The sequence below is a fragment of the Clavelina lepadiformis genome, chromosome 9, assembly GCF_947623445.1.
Source record: "Clavelina lepadiformis chromosome 9, kaClaLepa1.1, whole genome shotgun sequence".
Lineage (NCBI taxonomy): Eukaryota > Metazoa > Chordata > Ascidiacea > Aplousobranchia > Clavelinidae > Clavelina > Clavelina lepadiformis.
In genome coordinates, this window is record NC_135248.1 from 2,365,344 (window position 1) to 2,383,522 (window position 18,179).

Genomic DNA, 18,179 nt, shown 5'->3' on the forward strand with positions numbered 1-18,179 from the left:
AAGTTAATGTGAGTGGCAACATGACAGCTCCTCATTTGACTCGATTGACACCTGAGCCAACACTGGATGAGTTCAACAACTTTTCTTCACTTGTACCTCGGACACGTCCAAGAAGAAAGATTTTTCTAGGTGCAAAGTTCCGTGGTAGATGCTTTGATCCGAAAACGGAGAAACCTGCAGAACCAGTGATAGAGGATGTGGCCTCGACACCGGAGCGTTATGGCAAGTTTGGCCGTGTGGATGATGATCCTAGTGACGATTATAAAGAAGAAATTCTTCCTTCATCAGTTGATATCTCCTTGTTATCGGTTTCGAGTGATGTGGCCTCGACACTGGAGCGTTATGGCAAGTTTGGCCGTGTGGATGATGATCTTAGTGACGATTATAAAGAAGAAATTCTTCCTTTATCAGTTGATATCTCCTTGTTATCGGCTTCGAGTGATTGCCTGGAGGTTTACAATAACTATGACTTCGAGCATCAGTATGATGAAAATCTTCCGACATTCTGTAATCGCTCAGAGATCCTTGATGCCATCTCAGGTTTTGCAATCACCTTCATTAAAGGTACAGCTGGAAGTGGGAAAACTACACAAGTGCCCCAATATATTCTGGATCAGCATGCCAGGGCTCGAAAGTACTGCAATATCGTCGTCGCTCAAACACTGAAGATAATGGCCATACATGACGCAGAAAGGGTGAGCCAGGAAAGAAATTGGGGTCCGGTTGGGCGATTGGTCGGTTATGATGTCGAATTTGATAAGAAGACTTCATCTGATACCCGGATCACTTACATGACAACAGGTGTTCTTCTACGGCGCCTCATTGCTAAGAAGACTTTGAGAGAATTCACACATATTATCCTGGATGGAGTAAACGAACGAGATCAAGAAACGGACTTTGCGATATTTTTGATTCGCAAACTCTTTGAGTTGAACTCGAGGTCTGTTAAAGTGATTCTCATGTCAACTAGTTTTGACAATATTCATCTTTCACACTACTTCAACGCTCAAGACCCGGACATCGATACAGAGATACCTGTAACTCATGAGTCGATCTTTATCGATGGGGGAATTCGTCATGTCAGTGACAATTACATTGAAGATCTTCCCTCATTCGGTAACATTCCTACATTTGAAATTTCCAATCCTGAAATCAGTGACGAAGCGTACGCTATTGCTGCAAGACTGAAATTTTTTCTGGATAAGATCGAGAAGTATGAGGAAGCAAAGCAGACTTCGATCAAAGGTCAACTTGATCCCACAAGCTCTTCCAGAGGTTCTGTGCTTGTCTTTCTTCCCGGACTTTGCCATATTCAGAAGATGGAAAAACGTTTATACAATGAACGATTCAAAAGAAAGCTTCAGATCATTCCGCTTCACTCCTACACCACCTCCGAAAACCTGAGTGATGTTTATGCTAAACCAAACCCGGGATTCCGCAAGATTATCCTTTCCACAGACATTGCAATAAGCTCATTCACAGTCCCAGACGTAAAGTTCGTCATTGATTTTTGTCTAAAAGAGTGCAAGGTGTGGGATGCAGATACCCACTTCCAAAGTTTGCAACTTCAATGGGCTTCCCTGGCAAGCGAAATGCAGCGCGCCAACTGTGCAAGCGAACTATTAAATTGCAAGGTTTTCCGTCTTGTACCGGAATGTTTTTGGGAGTATCGGATGCCTGAAGACGACGAATACCGAGAATTCGAACGATGCTCATTGGAAAGAATAATTTTGTATGTGAAGTTGCTAGATCTTGGCTCTCCAAAAGCTGTTCTTTCCATGGCCCTTTCTCCACCTGATTTAGACAACATCGAACGTAGCATTTTGCTTTTAAAGGAAATAGGTGCATTGTCGACTATAACCAACCAGAAAGAATTAGATGGGGATCTTACCTTTGTTGGTCGTGTTTTGGCTACTCTTCCCATTGATATGCGATTGGGCAAGTTACTGATGCTTGGCTTTGTTTTTGGTTGCTTGTCGAATTGCTTGGTTATTGCCGCTGCCCTTTCCAAGCCGTGCTTCTTTGCAACACCATACAACCAACCCATGGAAGCATACAAAAAGAAACTGTTTTGGGCTCAGGGCAGCTTCAGTGATTGCATTGCGCTGTTGAATGCTTTCCGTGCCTGGGAACATTGCGTCGATACACAGCAATTCACAAGAAAATCGGATGAAGACGCTTGGGGTAGAAAAAACTTCATACAGATCAGCCGAATACATGAAGTGAAGTACCTGGTTGATGAACTGCGACAGCGACTTAGTCACTTTAACATTCGTTCGGATGATCAGTTGCATTGGAGTTCGGAAAATCCGCAGCAATGCGAGCTCATTCTCAAGATAGTGATGGCAGGTGCTTTTTATCCAAACTTCTTCGAACAGTCGGTTATCGATGAAACTCAAAGTGTAAAAGAGATGTCTTTGCTAGATCCAACTAATACTGTGATGTTTACTGGCATACCCCGTGGTAAAGCTCCCTTGTTCAAAGATTCTCTGCTCGAAGCCACCAGGCAGTGTGGAAAACAGAAAGCGATCTTCTATGATGGATGTAAAGCTTTCATTCAGTTTGAAGATTCGGACGTCATTGATACTGGCTCCGTTTCACCTGCTGTATATTTGGCTGGAAAACTTACAGAAACAAAAGGAAAACTTGAGATTTGTCAATCATATGCTGAGAAGCAACCAGAACCGGGTGTCCATACCAGATCACCAACTTTTCTGTACGAACCGGTTGAAAACAACAGATTCAGTGTGGAATTGCCCAATCCATCTGATCATGCGCGGTTTCCTGTACAAGTTACACATCTGATATCTGCTGTGTCATTTTGGGGCAACATGTTGTTACCCAGAAACATCGAACGCCTTCGAAACATTGGCGTCACTATCCAAACTAAGATTAGCAGCAAAGTAAATCCAGCAGAACTGGCAGTTGATGATCTTGTTTTAGCACCTTATGATGATGGGAATGGTGTTGAATACTATCGTGCACTGGTCACAAACGTGAAGCTTTCTATTTCAGTGTTCTTCGTCGACTATGGAATCACATCAGATAACTTACGAGTTGATGATCTTCGTCAGCTGCCCTCCTCTTTGGAGAGGGTTCCATTCCAGGCAATCAAGTTTCGTCTGCGGGGGATTCTACCTCTCGAGAGCAGACCAAAAGATGAAAGTCGGCAATTTGTCCACAAAATCCTCCAAAACTCCACCCATATGGTGAACGTTAAGGTTTATTCCGTTGTGTCCAAAGTAGTTTGTGTTGACTTATTCACAAAAAATAATGAGTATGTGAATGAGATTCTCATCACAAAGGACTACTGCTACTCCACTGAAGAAAGCAGAGTCTCAAAGCTCTCTCATGCTGCCTGGGAAACGGCTGAATCCAAAGGTGCATTTAGCGATAGTTCTTCTTCAGAAAAGCTGAATGACCAATGGGTGAAATATGATGGGATTAACAGAGGAGAACGATTTCTTAATAGTCAAGGTCAGAAAATCAGCCTTTCTGCACCGAGATCAACATTCCAGGCTAACTTTAAGTCGATTATCAATTTAGGAGGTATAAGAAACATCAACATTAATCGCAACAGCATTAACAGCGTCTCCATCAACCAGAATCCGTCCAGTGGCATCAGGACCATTATGGTGGCTTCAGAAATTGGCATCAATCAGACTGATAGCACCATGCTTGTTCGAAATACAACTCTACTTCCAAATATTCCAGACTTGCTTCCCCTACTTTGTGTCCTCTTTGCTCCTGTCGTAGAATTTCGTGTGGATCCCAATCAGACCCGCTACATCGGAGCCCTGTGTGGCCTTGGCGCTGTTCAAATCCAGAAGCGGTGGCATTCCATGCTCCCAGATCATGACATTGAAGTCCAGTTTAACACTCATTTCAAAATTCAAGACATTGTTGTCATCAACGCCCTTCGGATGTTGATGAACATTGCTGTCGGAAGCGGTGAAGACATTGCTGAGTGGAGTCAAACTGTCATCCACAGGACACAAAAGCTTGCTCGAGAAAAGTTGCTGCTTTTGATCCAAAAGAAGAGGGATGCTTGTGATCTGACATCTTTCGGAAGTCTCTACAAATGGAAGCAGATCGATGAGGATGACGTGATCCCTCATCAGGTATCAGACAGCAGAGCGGATCGTAAAGACTTTTATCGTCTTCACGATGGCATTTTGCTCAATGATTTTCAGGCTTAAATTTTGTGGACCAGGTCATATGGTTGGCCATAGTTTTGTAAACTTGGATATATTTACAGTCTTTGGGATTTCTGCTTATTTGGTCAGTCGATTATGCACGTAAATTGTGCTGTGAAACTTTTGCGGTGTAAGTTGTGTTAATAGAAAATCGTTGTGATTTTTTACAACTGTATAACTGATTTGTTTAGATACTGCCATGTCCTCTGTATTGTAAAGGAAAACTGCCACTAACTTAATTAACTTTTTAAATGTTGCTTTAACTTTTTTCTGTTGTGTCAATCTTGCCAGGTAGGCTACTGTAATAATATCATAGAAAAGTGCTTTGGTATTTGCCTGGTTCGTCAATTTAGCTGCAAATCCATTCCCAAGTTAAGTTTGATTAGTTTTTTCTGCCTTTGCGTTTGCTTGTTAGGCTATATGTTGAGTTACCTGATTGTATTTAGGTTTTGTCTCAAATCATGTTTGCAGCTAACTGGTTATTGTTCAAGCAGTTGGTCAGTGTTTGTGTATTTAGTACTGCTATCTAAGTGTAATCTTGCATTGATGTTGCAGTTTATTCTTTTGTGTCCTTCATTTTTGCCGCTTTCTTTCACTAATTCCGTCTGTATTTCTTTCACTATACATGCTTGCTTGTAACTTTGCGCTTGGTTGCTTCTACGTTGATGCTGAAACAAAACTATGATTGGCACTGCAACCAAGAAACCAAGCGTTCTGGATGTATGTATACTGAAATATAGATTATTTCATTGGACATGCAACCATTTTAAGCTCACGTTTTTACAGTTTAGCATGGTATTTTGTGTCATGTGACGATGTATATAAAATTTAGAATTTTTTTTACATAAATGTTCTTTAAAATCGTCCGTATGGTATTGTGTACGAAATAGTTTTATCTTATGACTTAGAATGACAAAAAGAGTCGACATTATAAAAATCGTGGAGTGAATGATATTTCCGCAATAATTCAGTATTCTTTATCGTAAAATACTTTAATATCGAGCAAACTGTAAATGCACGATGAATTCTTTAAAAGAGGTTGTTAATACAATTGCATTTGCAACAACTGGTACGTAATCCCGAACTTACGACCGACCGCTTTAGACGCGATAAAGTATAGGCCAAAGTTAAGATTCTTCTAAATAAACTCCGGGAAAATCTGATGTCCTGCCCACACGGTGAATTTAATTATTTACAAACAACAGGTCGCAAATATTTTGAAATTGAATAAGTTTTACATGTAATTTCTTGCGTTTCGGTGGCGGTAAAATTTTTTGTTTGTGTCAATGATCCTACATTTTTGCAAGTACCAGTAGATAGATGTTGTCTCGGTAAATCCCTGCTTACTAGCAGGTAGTGGTAAGAACTGCACCTAGAACATATACGTTAGTTTTGCGAAGGCATGTCAAATCAGTACCTAGCAGCGTGGACCTAGTTTCAGAGATACGTCCTCTCAAATTCATAATAGGAACTGTATTCTGCAACTGCCAACAAAATGCATACCACAAAGTTTGCTAGCAACATAGAGTCATAGATCCCTGCCGGATGATATACACCTTAGACACTTATTATTTGAGACCTTATGAACAAATGTTTTATTTGTACTAGTTCACCAGCTGAGCACAAAAATTGCTGTTATGGCCACAGATAATGAACAAACTATTTACAATTCGCTTAGTTGAATAATTACGGAATAGCCCTGGTTTTCTTTCAACGTTGAGTCTGTATGTATGCAATATGTACTGTACCATTTAGACAAAACCGATGCGTGCGATTGATGATAAAAAGGAAGCGTAGTAAAAATTGAACATAATTATTGGGTAATAACAACACTGAATAGTTACGCACACATCAGACAAAGTGTGCTGAGAAATTTTGCAGCAGTTATACAACCACAACGCACAGTTTGCAGCAGCTGTATATTAACAGTGTTATTTCTACAAAGTTTATGAAAAAAGTTAAAGTTGCTGTCAGCAGTAATCCTCTGTTTTCATATCGTTGAGTCCAAGCATCTCATTTTGTTCGTACGATCGCACGTACTCTTCCTCCGTGAGGCTCGGATCAGGATCCGGAGTACAAATGTTCTGAATGAAGCTGTTGCTGTTTGGATCATCTGCGGAATCAATGAAAAATGTTCATTACGCAATTTGTAAATTACGGGTGAAACAATGTATATATATAATGAATATAATGGGGGAATAAGTGCAGGTTAGTTTTCGTTTCGTGTGTCAGTCAGCTCATTAACCTAATATCAATGTAAATGGTGTATTTCCAGTTGCGTATTCATCGAGACGTTTTCCAAATTCGATAAGTTTCTTTGACTGATCGCTATCGCCGCCAACAAACGGATTACTTCCAACCATCTAGAAAAAGAAATAATTTTGTAATATTTTCAACTGGCTAACAGTTAAACTGCTGCCTGTAAACCTGTAAGTAAGTGATGGCAAGTATCATTATCATATGAAGTGAACAACAATTTCCAAATCACCAAAACAAAGTGTATATATAAGGTTTAATGGACGTTTTCTCGATTAGATGAACACTCAGTTTGAATATTATGAAGTATCAATAGTATTGCAGTAAAAATTAGTCAGCCCAACTGTAATATTGAACGTCAATAATGAAGTGTAACTAGCTGCACACTACACATACTTATAATTTTAAACGGTCTGTATTGTTACAAGCAACCTCACTATACGACACAATTTAAATCACTTGCAAGTTATACTCACAAAAAGTTCATGACAGAAGTAATAACAGAGAACCAATTTTTCTTAGAAATTTTAGATAACTAAAATATACTAGTTAAGCTAACTATTCCTGAAAAATTCCTACTAAACACTTACTAAACATACTTAATAAAATTAGAACACATACTTTCCAACATACTAAATACATTTAACAGGTTAGCGCTATCTGTAACTTAAATCTGATAAATGGATTTTATGGCATGACCAGTAGTTGCCACCTACAAACTTGATTAAAACATACTTATCATGTCATAACTGGTTATGCATGGAATTCTTTTTCTGGATTGTGACTTATTAATCACAGCTACCTTAGTGTCTATAACTGAATTGTTCTGCGAGTAAACGTATGACCAGTCAGTTAAGCAGACTTGGTGTATAATGAACAAGAAATTAACTCATACCATGTCCTTTAAGTCACCCAAGAGACCTTCGACTGTTGTAAATTTGCCACTGATAGCCATTCCACCTGTCTCTACGTCCAGTTCCGGAATCAAAATCGTGCAAGTTTCTGACTTCAGAACGTCCCGAGACATGTCTATGGGGTCAGTCACATGCAATCTAAAAATAAAAATATCTTTAACCCTAATACATTAATATTCAAAATATTTGTTAAATGTTATATAGCAATTTTTTTAATTCAGACGTTATCAAAAAACTGTATTAATTTGACTGCCGAATGTCTTATCGGAATCATATCTCGATCATGATTCTGCAGTGCTATTGATCCAGATACTGAATTTAAATACTTACATTTTCAAGGTGGGTTTTTATTTTTATAAACTGGTAGGTAAGCAAAATAAACTGTTAAATCCAAAAAAAATTTCACTAAATCGATGATTTTTGTTCATAATATCTTGGAAATTGAAGGTTCTTTGGGACATGCTTGGTGGAGCTTGTGATGTCACAGAGAAAAATTATGACACGTGACAGGAATGCCTGCATGCAGTACGAAAGTAAAGGGTCGCGCTATATGAGTTTTACATTGACTAAAAAGCAGATAGTGATCAATTAAGATACATTATAAGAATACACTGAAAGGTTAAAATTAGTTGCGTCCACGAAATGTATGACAGTATGTAATGGCATGGCATTTAATAGTGCGCAGTGTAGAGTACAGATACTGTGGTTGGGTAACAGTTGGGCTGGAAGCTAAATTTAGAGCGGCTTCAGCTTACCAACTGCTTTATCTTGAAACAGGTTCATTGAATGTATCATTATAAATAGCCTGCATTATGTCAATGCAAGTAGACGATGGTGTTGTTACATTTAAGGGAAACCAGTTACTTTTTATCGATATCAACATTTCTGTATGTTTAAATCAAACAAAATCACTTAACACATTTCTATGTCTAATCTAAACAACACCTGTTGTTTATTATCATCTATGCATTTCTTCACATCTATTGCATTGTATCATCTGATGCAAACATTTCGATGTCACATTCTGCAAGTGAGCATCTCTTTGCCTAACTTAACTACTTCGATTGATGACATCACAATCTCCAAAGTATGTGTCGAAATTAAGGTTAAATCTGTATGTCACTGAGCCAGGTGGTAACATTTGTAACTTACTTGATAATTTTTCCCTTTGGTTCAAATCCGCTGCCTGATTTCACTTCGTTTGAGCGATGTCCGCATTTATCGCAGTTGGTTGCCATGATGATAACCTCTTTAAAGTGTGGGATCTTTACCAACTAGAAAATCCAAAGTTGGCAATTGAAGTAAGAGCGTGGGTAGAAAAACGCAAATGCTGCGTGCCACTTACCTTCATGTTCGTTGTACACGGTTCGTGGCATTCGGGACAGTTTGTTGGAAATGAGACAACTTCGTTTGTTAAATCTAACTCATTATTATCGGTTTCATCTGCAATGGGGGTGGCCCCATTTATTTCCGTTTCCGGGTCCTCAATTGTATCGGCCTGCATACATGAAGCACTTATTGAACGTTGCTTTTAAATCTTCAAATGGCTAATTTTTGTTATAACAACCAGAAAGTAATAGAAGAAGTTAATATTAATGGATACTTCATCAAGATTGTTAGATCACCTTTATACCAAGCTCTTGGTCCTGTTCCAGGGTTCGAACATAATACATGACTTTCAAATTGGGGTCTGAACATGGGGCTTTTGGGTTCTCCACAAAACTATTTCCTGTTGGGTCATCGATGGTCTGCGAAATTGCAAAATATCTTTTTGACTAGGTTATGGTCACTTCCATAATCTTTCTAGACATTTCAAATAGAAAGAGTACTTACGTTTGAAAATTGTTATTTGTAAAGTACATAATAATAATAATACCAATATATATCTACATATATTTTTATAACAAAATTAAAAAAAGTTTGCATAGACATGGTGTACAACTGTATATATACATATATCGAAAAAACTGCTTTGAGCAACAACAAAATTGCTGCAGTCAATATAAGCATGCAACTCAGACTGTATGATAAATTGGAAAAAACATCTCTCATACCAATGTGAACGATTCCTCCAACTGTAGCAACTTCTTCAAACTCTCTATAAACTTATCAAGTTTCTCTGCCATGTCTGGGTCCATGGCCTATAGTTAAAAATTACAACAGGTCTTTCTCATGGATATTTTCAAACATTCAGAGCTGATAATGCTTAACTACTTGTTTCATTCATGAATTTCTTCCTACAAAGCTAGTTGTACAAACTTTGAAAACGATCAATGCGAAAAGCAACCAGCGCAGTGGGTTTTACACGTGATATTACTGTTAATTATGAATTGGTATCAACATGGCTTGTGAAATAATTTCTAAAGTTTAATATTAGGTGGGTTATGATATGAGTGTACCGAAATAAAAAAAATCAACTTGTGTAAATGTAACACTAAGCGTTACTACATAAAAGGTCGATTTTGGTTAGTTGTATTCATAAAACTTTAAAGATTGGATAACATTTAATCAAAAAAATGCTTCAAAGTGCATGACGTTTCCTCTGAAACCCAAACAAGCCATACCCTTCTCAAAGGTTGCTGATGCTCCAAGCCATCAACGGCTCTTTGTATAATTCCTTCCACTGTCGTTAGTGTGCCTTTCTGTGACGATGCTGGGATTTCAAACTTCAGTTCCGGAATGCAAACGTTTGCAACGTCTGATCTTACAACCTGCCGGTCCAGGTCCTAAGATAGAAAGAATGTCATCAATTAAAATCTTAAAAGTGTAATATATCATGGCTTAAAATCCTGTTTTAGAACTTAGGAACTTGGCTGTACCATGTTTTGATTTTATTTTGAAACTCACCTCAGTCTTTTTGACAGTGAGGGTGATACGAATGCCTTTCACCTGTATCTGTCCAGCAGACTGTATCTCATTGTTTGAGTTAAAACAATGCGGACATGAAAAGGAACTGAGAATAACCTCACGATAGAAGGGAATTTTTATGAAAAGAAATTTTGTTGTGCCCTTGAAAACAGCAGATGTATCAAACAAAAACTATATATACAAGTATATGCATGTTGAAGTGATGAAATTCAACATGGTTCACACAATCGTATCGACTTATTTTAAGTAAAAGGCAGGTTATTATGGATAAAGTTTTTGTAATAATGGAAAGCTATAAAACCTGTTTTTCACAATTGACACAAAGGCTCTCAATTTCAGTCACGTCTGATTCTTCATTATCTGCTGAAATAGAAGGAAAAGATTCTGACTGAGAAGCTGGTGTGCTTGTCATGGTTAAATCATGGTAGCCATTTGTGGCCATGTTAATGTTCTGGCCTAACTTCCCTAACCAATTGCCAGTTCAGTTGCCAATGTACTGATAAACCCGTAAGCTAATCCTTAAAAAGAAAAAATGTTTTAGACCTGACTTAAAATGCCTTATTGCAGTATAGTACCAGTCTGCTGCCTACATTTGGACATTACACCACTTGTACAACTTTACAAAAATCAGTTGGAAAGAAACTGTTTGCCTTAATGAGTTGGCATGGCAATTCATCAATAAAATTTGACATGACCGCCCTACATGAAGTCTTTCTCGTTGCTACTTCTCAATATTTCAAATCAAAAATTCTTACGAAAAGTGGGCAAAATTAACATCTGACACTGTTGCTTCTGTTGCATATGTTATGATGTGTTATGTGACACAGTTCAAGGCTATCACTAGTGTATACGCCGTAGTCTGTGTATCTCTTAGCTTTAGTTCATGGGGATGTAGAGACATGATTTCTTTAATTGTTCTTAGTATTTGGTCACTACCATTCATCTTTTAGTGGACTCATTATCCTAGTATCGTGCCTTCATTAGTTCACAGAAATGGCATTCTGATCCCTAGGATGGAGTTTCTTTTGTGCGGTTTTATTTAACCATTTATTTGTTAAGCACTTTTCTTGCTACTGCAATCACATTACGTTACTTCGTATAATTTATTTTGGGGTCTCTTGTACTTTTGCACTCTGACTTGAACGCCTAAAACGGAAGAAGTTATGAGGCAATAAAAAAGGAATTATGGTGTAATAATTCTTCAAAGCTCAATCCTGATATGGCAGGTATGGAAATGTATTAGTAAAGGTGACCCCAATTTTGAGAGATAATTTATTTTTCGCAATTCAAATAATAAATAAATTACAAAAATTAACAGTTGCTAGGTGTGGGGCGGTAAAAGACATGTCTTCAATATTAGTGAGTATGCTCTCTACGTTTTGAAATACAACGTTTTTTTTTTGGTAATATCTTGTGTATATTTTCAAAAACGTAGGAACTTAACTATTTTCTAGGTTTGATGGCCATGCTCACCTAACCTAGCCATTTACAGCACTGCAATTAGGCCTATACTATTGCTTTCTTAGTTTCTTACATGTTTAGGCACCAGGACTTTATCACTTTTACATGTTCATTAATTGTTTGTGAAAATGTTCTTTATTCCGCTTTAACTAGGCCTATATACGAGGGTTGCATCGTATTTATCTCTTCGCGCAGTTAATTACGAAATGTAAACGATATTAGGCCTATGTAGCCTATAGGCCTAGAAGCTTTTTTGTAATATTTTACATTTTAACAAAACAAACATTAAATACGGCATCAAAATCTCACGCAGTCTATACTGTCATTAAAATACTGTTGGAGTTCATCATGAAGCATCAGCAAATTCAGACAAGAATTACACTCCAAACACCAACCGACTGTTGTGCACGGTGTGTCAGAACTCAGAAGCCTGAAGCCCTGAACCAACGCGTATTGTCGCGTGTCGCTTGGATCAAGGAATCAGCTGAGCCTAGCGTTACACCCACATGGCTTGTTCTACAAATTTATACCGAAATGATAGCAAAACATACTGAAATACTTTCATAGTTTCATTGAATCTTGGCTTTGCTAGTTGCACGGTGGTGAGTGGTTAGGTTAAAATACAGCTGATTGATAGATTAATTATTTATTTATTTTCCACACAGTGGCACAACTCGAGGGCGTCAACCGCTATAAAATGAAAATTTGGTAACATTTTCCCAATTCTTTTCGTTGTTGAGTAAAGAAATTTATAAGCTACTCATTCAGTCATTGGGGTGATCCAATGACCAAAGCGCTTGCATTTTAGTTCGATACAATACAAATAGTGTAGGTCGACAACTCTTTGTGAAGTGTAAAAAATCGAAAATATTTTGCCATTGCTTTAATTAAGCACATGTTAGCGGCCGTAATTTAGAAATGGTGCACTGTATTTAAAACAGAAAAAGATACTTTGAATGTGCAGTATAAGAGATAGGCGAAGACGCTGCAAAAAAAAGCAGGTTTACTAAACAATACCTGTAGATTATTTTATTGTGCGAAAGACTGACCAGAAGGAAGCGTGTTTAGTCCGCCAAATTTGACACCCCAAATTGTTGTACAGTTTTTCCATTTTACCGATTGGGGCCGTGGGCTTCTTAAGTCAGTGAAGTGTAGGCTGCTAAGCCTGCTATAAGGTTTACAAACTTGCTACAAGCACAACGCTTTAAGTTTACACCCAGAATGAAAATGTCAATGACAATGTTTGAATGTGTTTGTGTGTTATCATAGCACGTATACCCTAGGCTAGGGCCTAGGCTAAAGCCAACGGTTCCAAGGTTTTTGACTTGGCATTTTTTTGCGAAATTGCAAAAATAAAGGAGCCACAGTGCACAGGAAAAACAGGTTGAACTATTTTGTTTCAAGACCAAATCTGGCAAGATTGAGCCAAAAGCTGTCATTTTTGTCCAAATTATTGATAAAGGACAACAGTTTTACGCCAATAAGTATTTTCACATATATGCCTGATTAAATTCGGCTCAATGCTTGAGTTTTATGAATTGCTTGAAGGTCTATTGATATGTATTTCTTGTAATTTATCTTTGAAGTTAGTAACTACTGACCTAACACTAATTTACTGAGTCTGTAGTTTACACTTGGTGCAGTAAGATTGCATTACGCACAGGCTAGGTATTTATTTTCTACTAACATGAAATACTGCATTTGTTTGCAAAATTCTAATTAGACCATGAAACATGCACTTACGGACATATAACGCCCATGTGTAGTGGTGATTTTGCACACATGTTTTAGTGTGTATGAGTATTTAAAAAAAAACTCGTTAATTATCTATTCTCTAAAAGGTTTTGATTCGCATACTTGTATATCAAGTTTAGCTCATTTTCCAGAAATGTGCCTCTCCACTAGAATACTTTTAAAATATGCAGTATGGCTTTGGAATATTTATCCTTGGAGAGGAAAAAGTTCTTGCATGACTTCGGCTTCTTGGTGATTCCTTGCCACCCGAACCATGATTGCTAAGCTTGTCTTTGTGCATTTTTATTTGGTTATTTGCTAATGAAATTGGACAAGCCAATGCAATCATGCATGAAATTTTTGTTATCAAATAAGTGCTTTCTTGGACTGTGAAGCTCTCAATTTTTCAAATCAGTTTTCTTTCCAGTCTTGGTGAAGATTCATGGTGTAACGTTACTAAATCAAAAGTGTATCACTGAAATCTCTAAATTTTAACCTTTTACGTCTTAGAAATGAGAGTTCTAAACTATGATGGTGAGAACTCATCACCAGAATGCCTCAAGAAAAGCTTGAAAATCAAGTCATACTTGCCGCCCCAATTAATGAAAGACAAAAGAAAGTGGTACAATTACATCGCTGGTCTGATCTGGTTGCGACTGGATGGCGTATTTATGAACTTTGAACAGTACTGAATTTACAACATTTCATGTTCAACAACAGGGAGTTCTTAGAACCGCTGCCACCTCGACCCTTCTGAGATGCTGCAGTAGCTTCCAGAGAGAAAGAAAGATAGGAAAGGTTTATTTGTGTTCTTGACCAAACTTGGATCTGTTCATCAGGTCCATTAAACAGGAGCAAATGTCATTAGTACTAAACTAAGTCATTACAACAATGGTTTTGAGTAGTGGCAAATGAAAATTAGTGACAATAGAATAGTGTTGCAGCTCAGCATTGAATCTTAGACCGGGGATTGTTTTATAATGAGACGATGATAACAACAGGAAGCTCCCCTTTGAATCTTCAACTGTCTCCACCACTAATGTTTACTTTAAACTGCTACCAATGATACACAAGGCTAATACTACGTATAAATTTTTTCTATTGTATGCTAATTTATATGTGGCTATTAATATGTGTGATGTATCTTTTATCGATTTGTAACTTGGCAAAATATTTTCAGGGACTGGTAGTTCATTAACAACTCTACAACGGATTAGGCACAACCAGAAGATTTTAGGTCAAGGAAACTGGCTTTTAATTAAGATTTCTTTGGAATAATGGCTTCCGCTGATCCACTACTTTATGTGAAAAGTCCGACAGCCGATCAGTTGCCAAATCGCGTGTTAGAACAAGTTTTTTCCTTTTTATCCCTAGAAGATTTGCAGTCGTGTTCATTAGTGTGTAAAACCTGGTTTCATTATTTAAATGACGGGAACAATGATGTTTGGAGGTTTGTTTAGTTTTGGTTGAATTCAATTTCTAGTAGGTTTCTTGTAATTTTTATGATATTAATCTATGATTACATTAATAAGGATGTGTTTGTTTCACTGGAAAAAGTTTTATCTGCCTTTAAATCTCTTTTTTCATTTAAATGCACAAATTTAATCAAAACATAAGTTTTATAACAAACAGTTGAAACCAATTTAAATTTAGTGACTGGATACTTTCTTATTAGCTAGTTTTGTTGAGTTACCAGTATATCCTATTATTTCTTCTATTGTTCAATTTTTTTTATTTATGTATTTTGACATACTTTTGAGTTGGCTGGTGTTGTTGTGGCAGGTTACAGTGTGTCAGAAAATTAGCAGAGGCCACATTAAAGTCTGATCTTTGGTCCTCCCAACCAACATATAAGGAAAAATTGCGAGCGTTTTACCACTCTTGGAATGCAGATGACTGCTCAGGAAATATTTATATAAAACCAGATGGTTTTACTCTTCATAGAAGGTATATCGTTATTGTATTGTAATATAGTTTATACACATTTCAGATTTGACAGTACACCTGAAGAAGCAAGCTTATGATTGCGAAAGTCGTGTCGAAAAATATAAAGTTAACCTTAAAAAGTGCCAAACTATATCCTGTTTCTTATTTTAGTTTATGCACAGTTACATAATACACGGTTTAGATAAAATGGACAAGCTATGGGATTTTGGTAATACTTTGTTAGTTGTTTAGTTATAATATTGTGCTTGTATTAATAACTATTCCATCAGTTCATCTCTGATCTAGTTAAACCTGTTCACCAAACTTATCCGGGTTGAAGAGACTGGGATTGGTGTATTATGGCAACCTTATGTTTTCAAGACTGGTAAATTGAAAATTAGATTAGTTCCAAATGTGATGTTGTTTGCATGCAGACCAGAAGCACAATGCACAGATGGGGCGAGAGGTAGAATAGGTTTCGATTCCGGCCGTCACTCTTGGGATGTCAGATGGAAAGGCCCGCTAGGAACAGTTGCAATGGTCGGCGTGGCAACAAAAGAAGCACCACTTCGTTCTCGTGGTTACCAGCCACTACTAGGGTCCTCTGATCAGAGCTGGGCATGGAATTTAGTTGATAATTATTTATTTCATGGGGGTACAAAGCAGGACCCCTACCCTAAGTGCAATAACCCTCCAAAATACCAGGTACATTGGTGTGTATATAAGTTTTAAATGGTACCCTTGAATCAATGCATAATTTGGGTTAGTTTTCTTAAAACTAGTAGTGGGTATATAGGCTGTATACACCGAACAGTCTCATTAGTTTCAAGTAATAACCTTAATTTCATTTTGTTGCTGATAGAAGAAATTAAGCTTGGAAGTAATAAAAAAGACTTGTTATTATAGTTTTTGATAAACTAAAGCCTTAATTGATAAAAATCTTGCAATTGCCCTGGGGTAAAAAACGTTACATCTCTACCAGATAATGAAATGGTGGGACTTATAAACATGCAGACATAACGGGGTTCATGGTGAAATTAATATTTTGTTGCAAAGACTGACACAAAACCATAATTTTGTAATATTGTGATTTCTACCTAATTCTTCTTGTTTGCTTTGATCACGATTTAGGTTGGTGAGAAAATCACGGTGGTGCTAGATATGGAAGACAACACACTTGCCTTTGAACGAGATTACGAATTTCTCGGGATTGCGTTTCGCGGTTTGCCCCGAACGAGGCTTTACCCATCGATATCTGCTGTCTATGGAAACACTGAAGTGACAATGGTATATAGGGGAAACCCCACTGATGGATGACAGTTATAGAAAACTTCTGGAGCCATTCCATGAATAGAAACATGCACTAAGTTTTTTGTTTTGTGTCCTGAAGTTGCCTGATTCAAAAAACGTTCTTTCCCCATTTTCCTGCTCTCGGCAGATTGTTTTGTACTGAAGGGTGGGATGTGAAAAGTGTTTTTTTGGGATCCTGTGCGTAGTTTCTAACGTAGCTCTCCAGCTAAGCATTCCTATTGGGGATTGGATTACATTTAAGCAAGCAATTTTTCTCCTATTTGTATCAGGTTCTTTGACATACTCTTTAATACTTTTCCTTACTTTATTTATAAAATAATGATTTCTTTCATAGTAGGCCAGTTCCTGTTCTCGGATAAAATGTAAGATTACTAAACTAATTCCCGATAAGTCGGTTCATTCACTAACTGCTATTGCGTATTTCCTTCCCCTAACTGCCTCGTCTTGCGAAACAAATAATAAGCGTTTTAGCCATTTTGCTCATGCTAATGACAGCGAAGCTGTTTCAAACTTTCTTCCACCACTGTGCCAGTAGCAATTTGATTTGTTGTGCTAACCGACATTTTCGCATGCAACTGCTTTCAGCCTTTCCAATCTGGCGCAATGCACATTTTGGTAAACGTTTGTGGTTGTTATTAGATGTCTATTCTTATGCAACCTCATACATACTTAAAATAGTTTGCAGTGATTATTTAACTAACTTCATACAGCAACTCTTGCTTCAAGAATATGCTTTTTGATGACAATGTAGCAAAATTTAGTTGTCGAATTTGAATGTTACTGCTATGGATCATTGCACAATCAAGTTCGTTTATTTCTTTCCAAATGTTTGTTATCATGAACGAGAATGCAGGACCAAAAAACGAAACCCTATGGCGATAAAAGAGTCCATTTGTTTTTGACCTGGAAACCATAGTGTCGTAGATTAATTTAAAGATATGTCGATTACTTCGTGTTTTTCTTGCTTGTGCATTCCCTCTATTGCATGGGGCATCTATATTGTCGTTTTGTCTTTGTTATTGTTTGTCTGCATTAATGTTACATATACACATTCAAAAGTTGTTGTCTTCAAATGTTTCACAACTCCAATGTAGGTCAGGTGCAGCACACTGGGCGCTATCATGGTGTGGTCCGCATTGGGGGATTAATCTGCCCGTCACATTAGTCAAATACTTTGTTTAGAGCAGCTGATATGTACAATTTAGTTAAGCCAGTGTTATCCAGATAAATTTTAATGTAATCTTAAGTTTAAAGTCTATGCGTTGCCCATATCAAAGGAAAACAAAACAAATGTAGAACCGGATGTTTTAAAATAAATCTTGTTGCAGTTTGTGTGCTATTATCACTCAATAATGAATGAATTGTGACATAAAACAATGGATGAACTTTCATTCACCAAAACCTGCCATTAATTTGCATTTTTACAGGAAATAGTTTATAGACATGTCTCGCTGCGTGCCCAGTGAAACTATTTCATGTTAGTTTTGATAACAGGAGTCGAGCCAATGTACGC

At 37.3% G+C, this 18,179-nt stretch overlaps 3 protein-coding genes across 3 annotated transcripts; 2 read left to right on the forward strand and 1 right to left on the reverse strand.

Moving 5' to 3' along the window:
- On the forward strand, window positions 1–5,210 carry LOC143471227 (ATP-dependent RNA helicase TDRD9-like). The gene has a single exon (XM_076969630.1). It carries the CDS (start codon window positions 21–23, stop codon window positions 4,197–4,199), a length of 4,179 nt encoding a protein of 1,392 aa, XP_076825745.1. The 5' UTR covers window positions 1–20; the 3' UTR covers window positions 4,200–5,210.
- Window positions 5,211–5,654: 444 nt separating this feature from the next.
- On the reverse strand, window positions 5,655–10,771 carry LOC143471008 (zinc finger protein ZPR1-like). The gene is made up of 10 exons (XM_076969324.1): window positions 10,536–10,771; window positions 10,214–10,375; window positions 9,931–10,092; window positions 9,421–9,507; window positions 8,992–9,114; window positions 8,712–8,864; window positions 8,519–8,640; window positions 7,348–7,504; window positions 6,442–6,559; window positions 5,655–6,309 (listed from the first exon to the last, which is right to left on the reverse strand). The coding sequence occupies exons 1-10, from the start codon at window positions 10,674–10,676 to the stop codon at window positions 6,167–6,169; spliced, it is 1,368 nt and encodes a 455-aa protein (XP_076825439.1). The 5' UTR covers window positions 10,677–10,771; the 3' UTR covers window positions 5,655–6,166.
- Window positions 10,772–12,807: 2,036 nt separating this feature from the next.
- LOC143470812 (F-box/SPRY domain-containing protein 1-like) lies at window positions 12,808–17,733 on the forward strand. Its single transcript, XM_076969092.1, has 4 exons — window positions 12,808–14,879; window positions 15,212–15,376; window positions 15,790–16,060; window positions 16,487–17,733. Exons 1-4 carry the CDS (start codon window positions 14,707–14,709, stop codon window positions 16,670–16,672), a joined length of 795 nt encoding a protein of 264 aa, XP_076825207.1. The 5' UTR covers window positions 12,808–14,706; the 3' UTR covers window positions 16,673–17,733.
- Window positions 17,734–18,179: the final 446 nt, after the last annotated feature.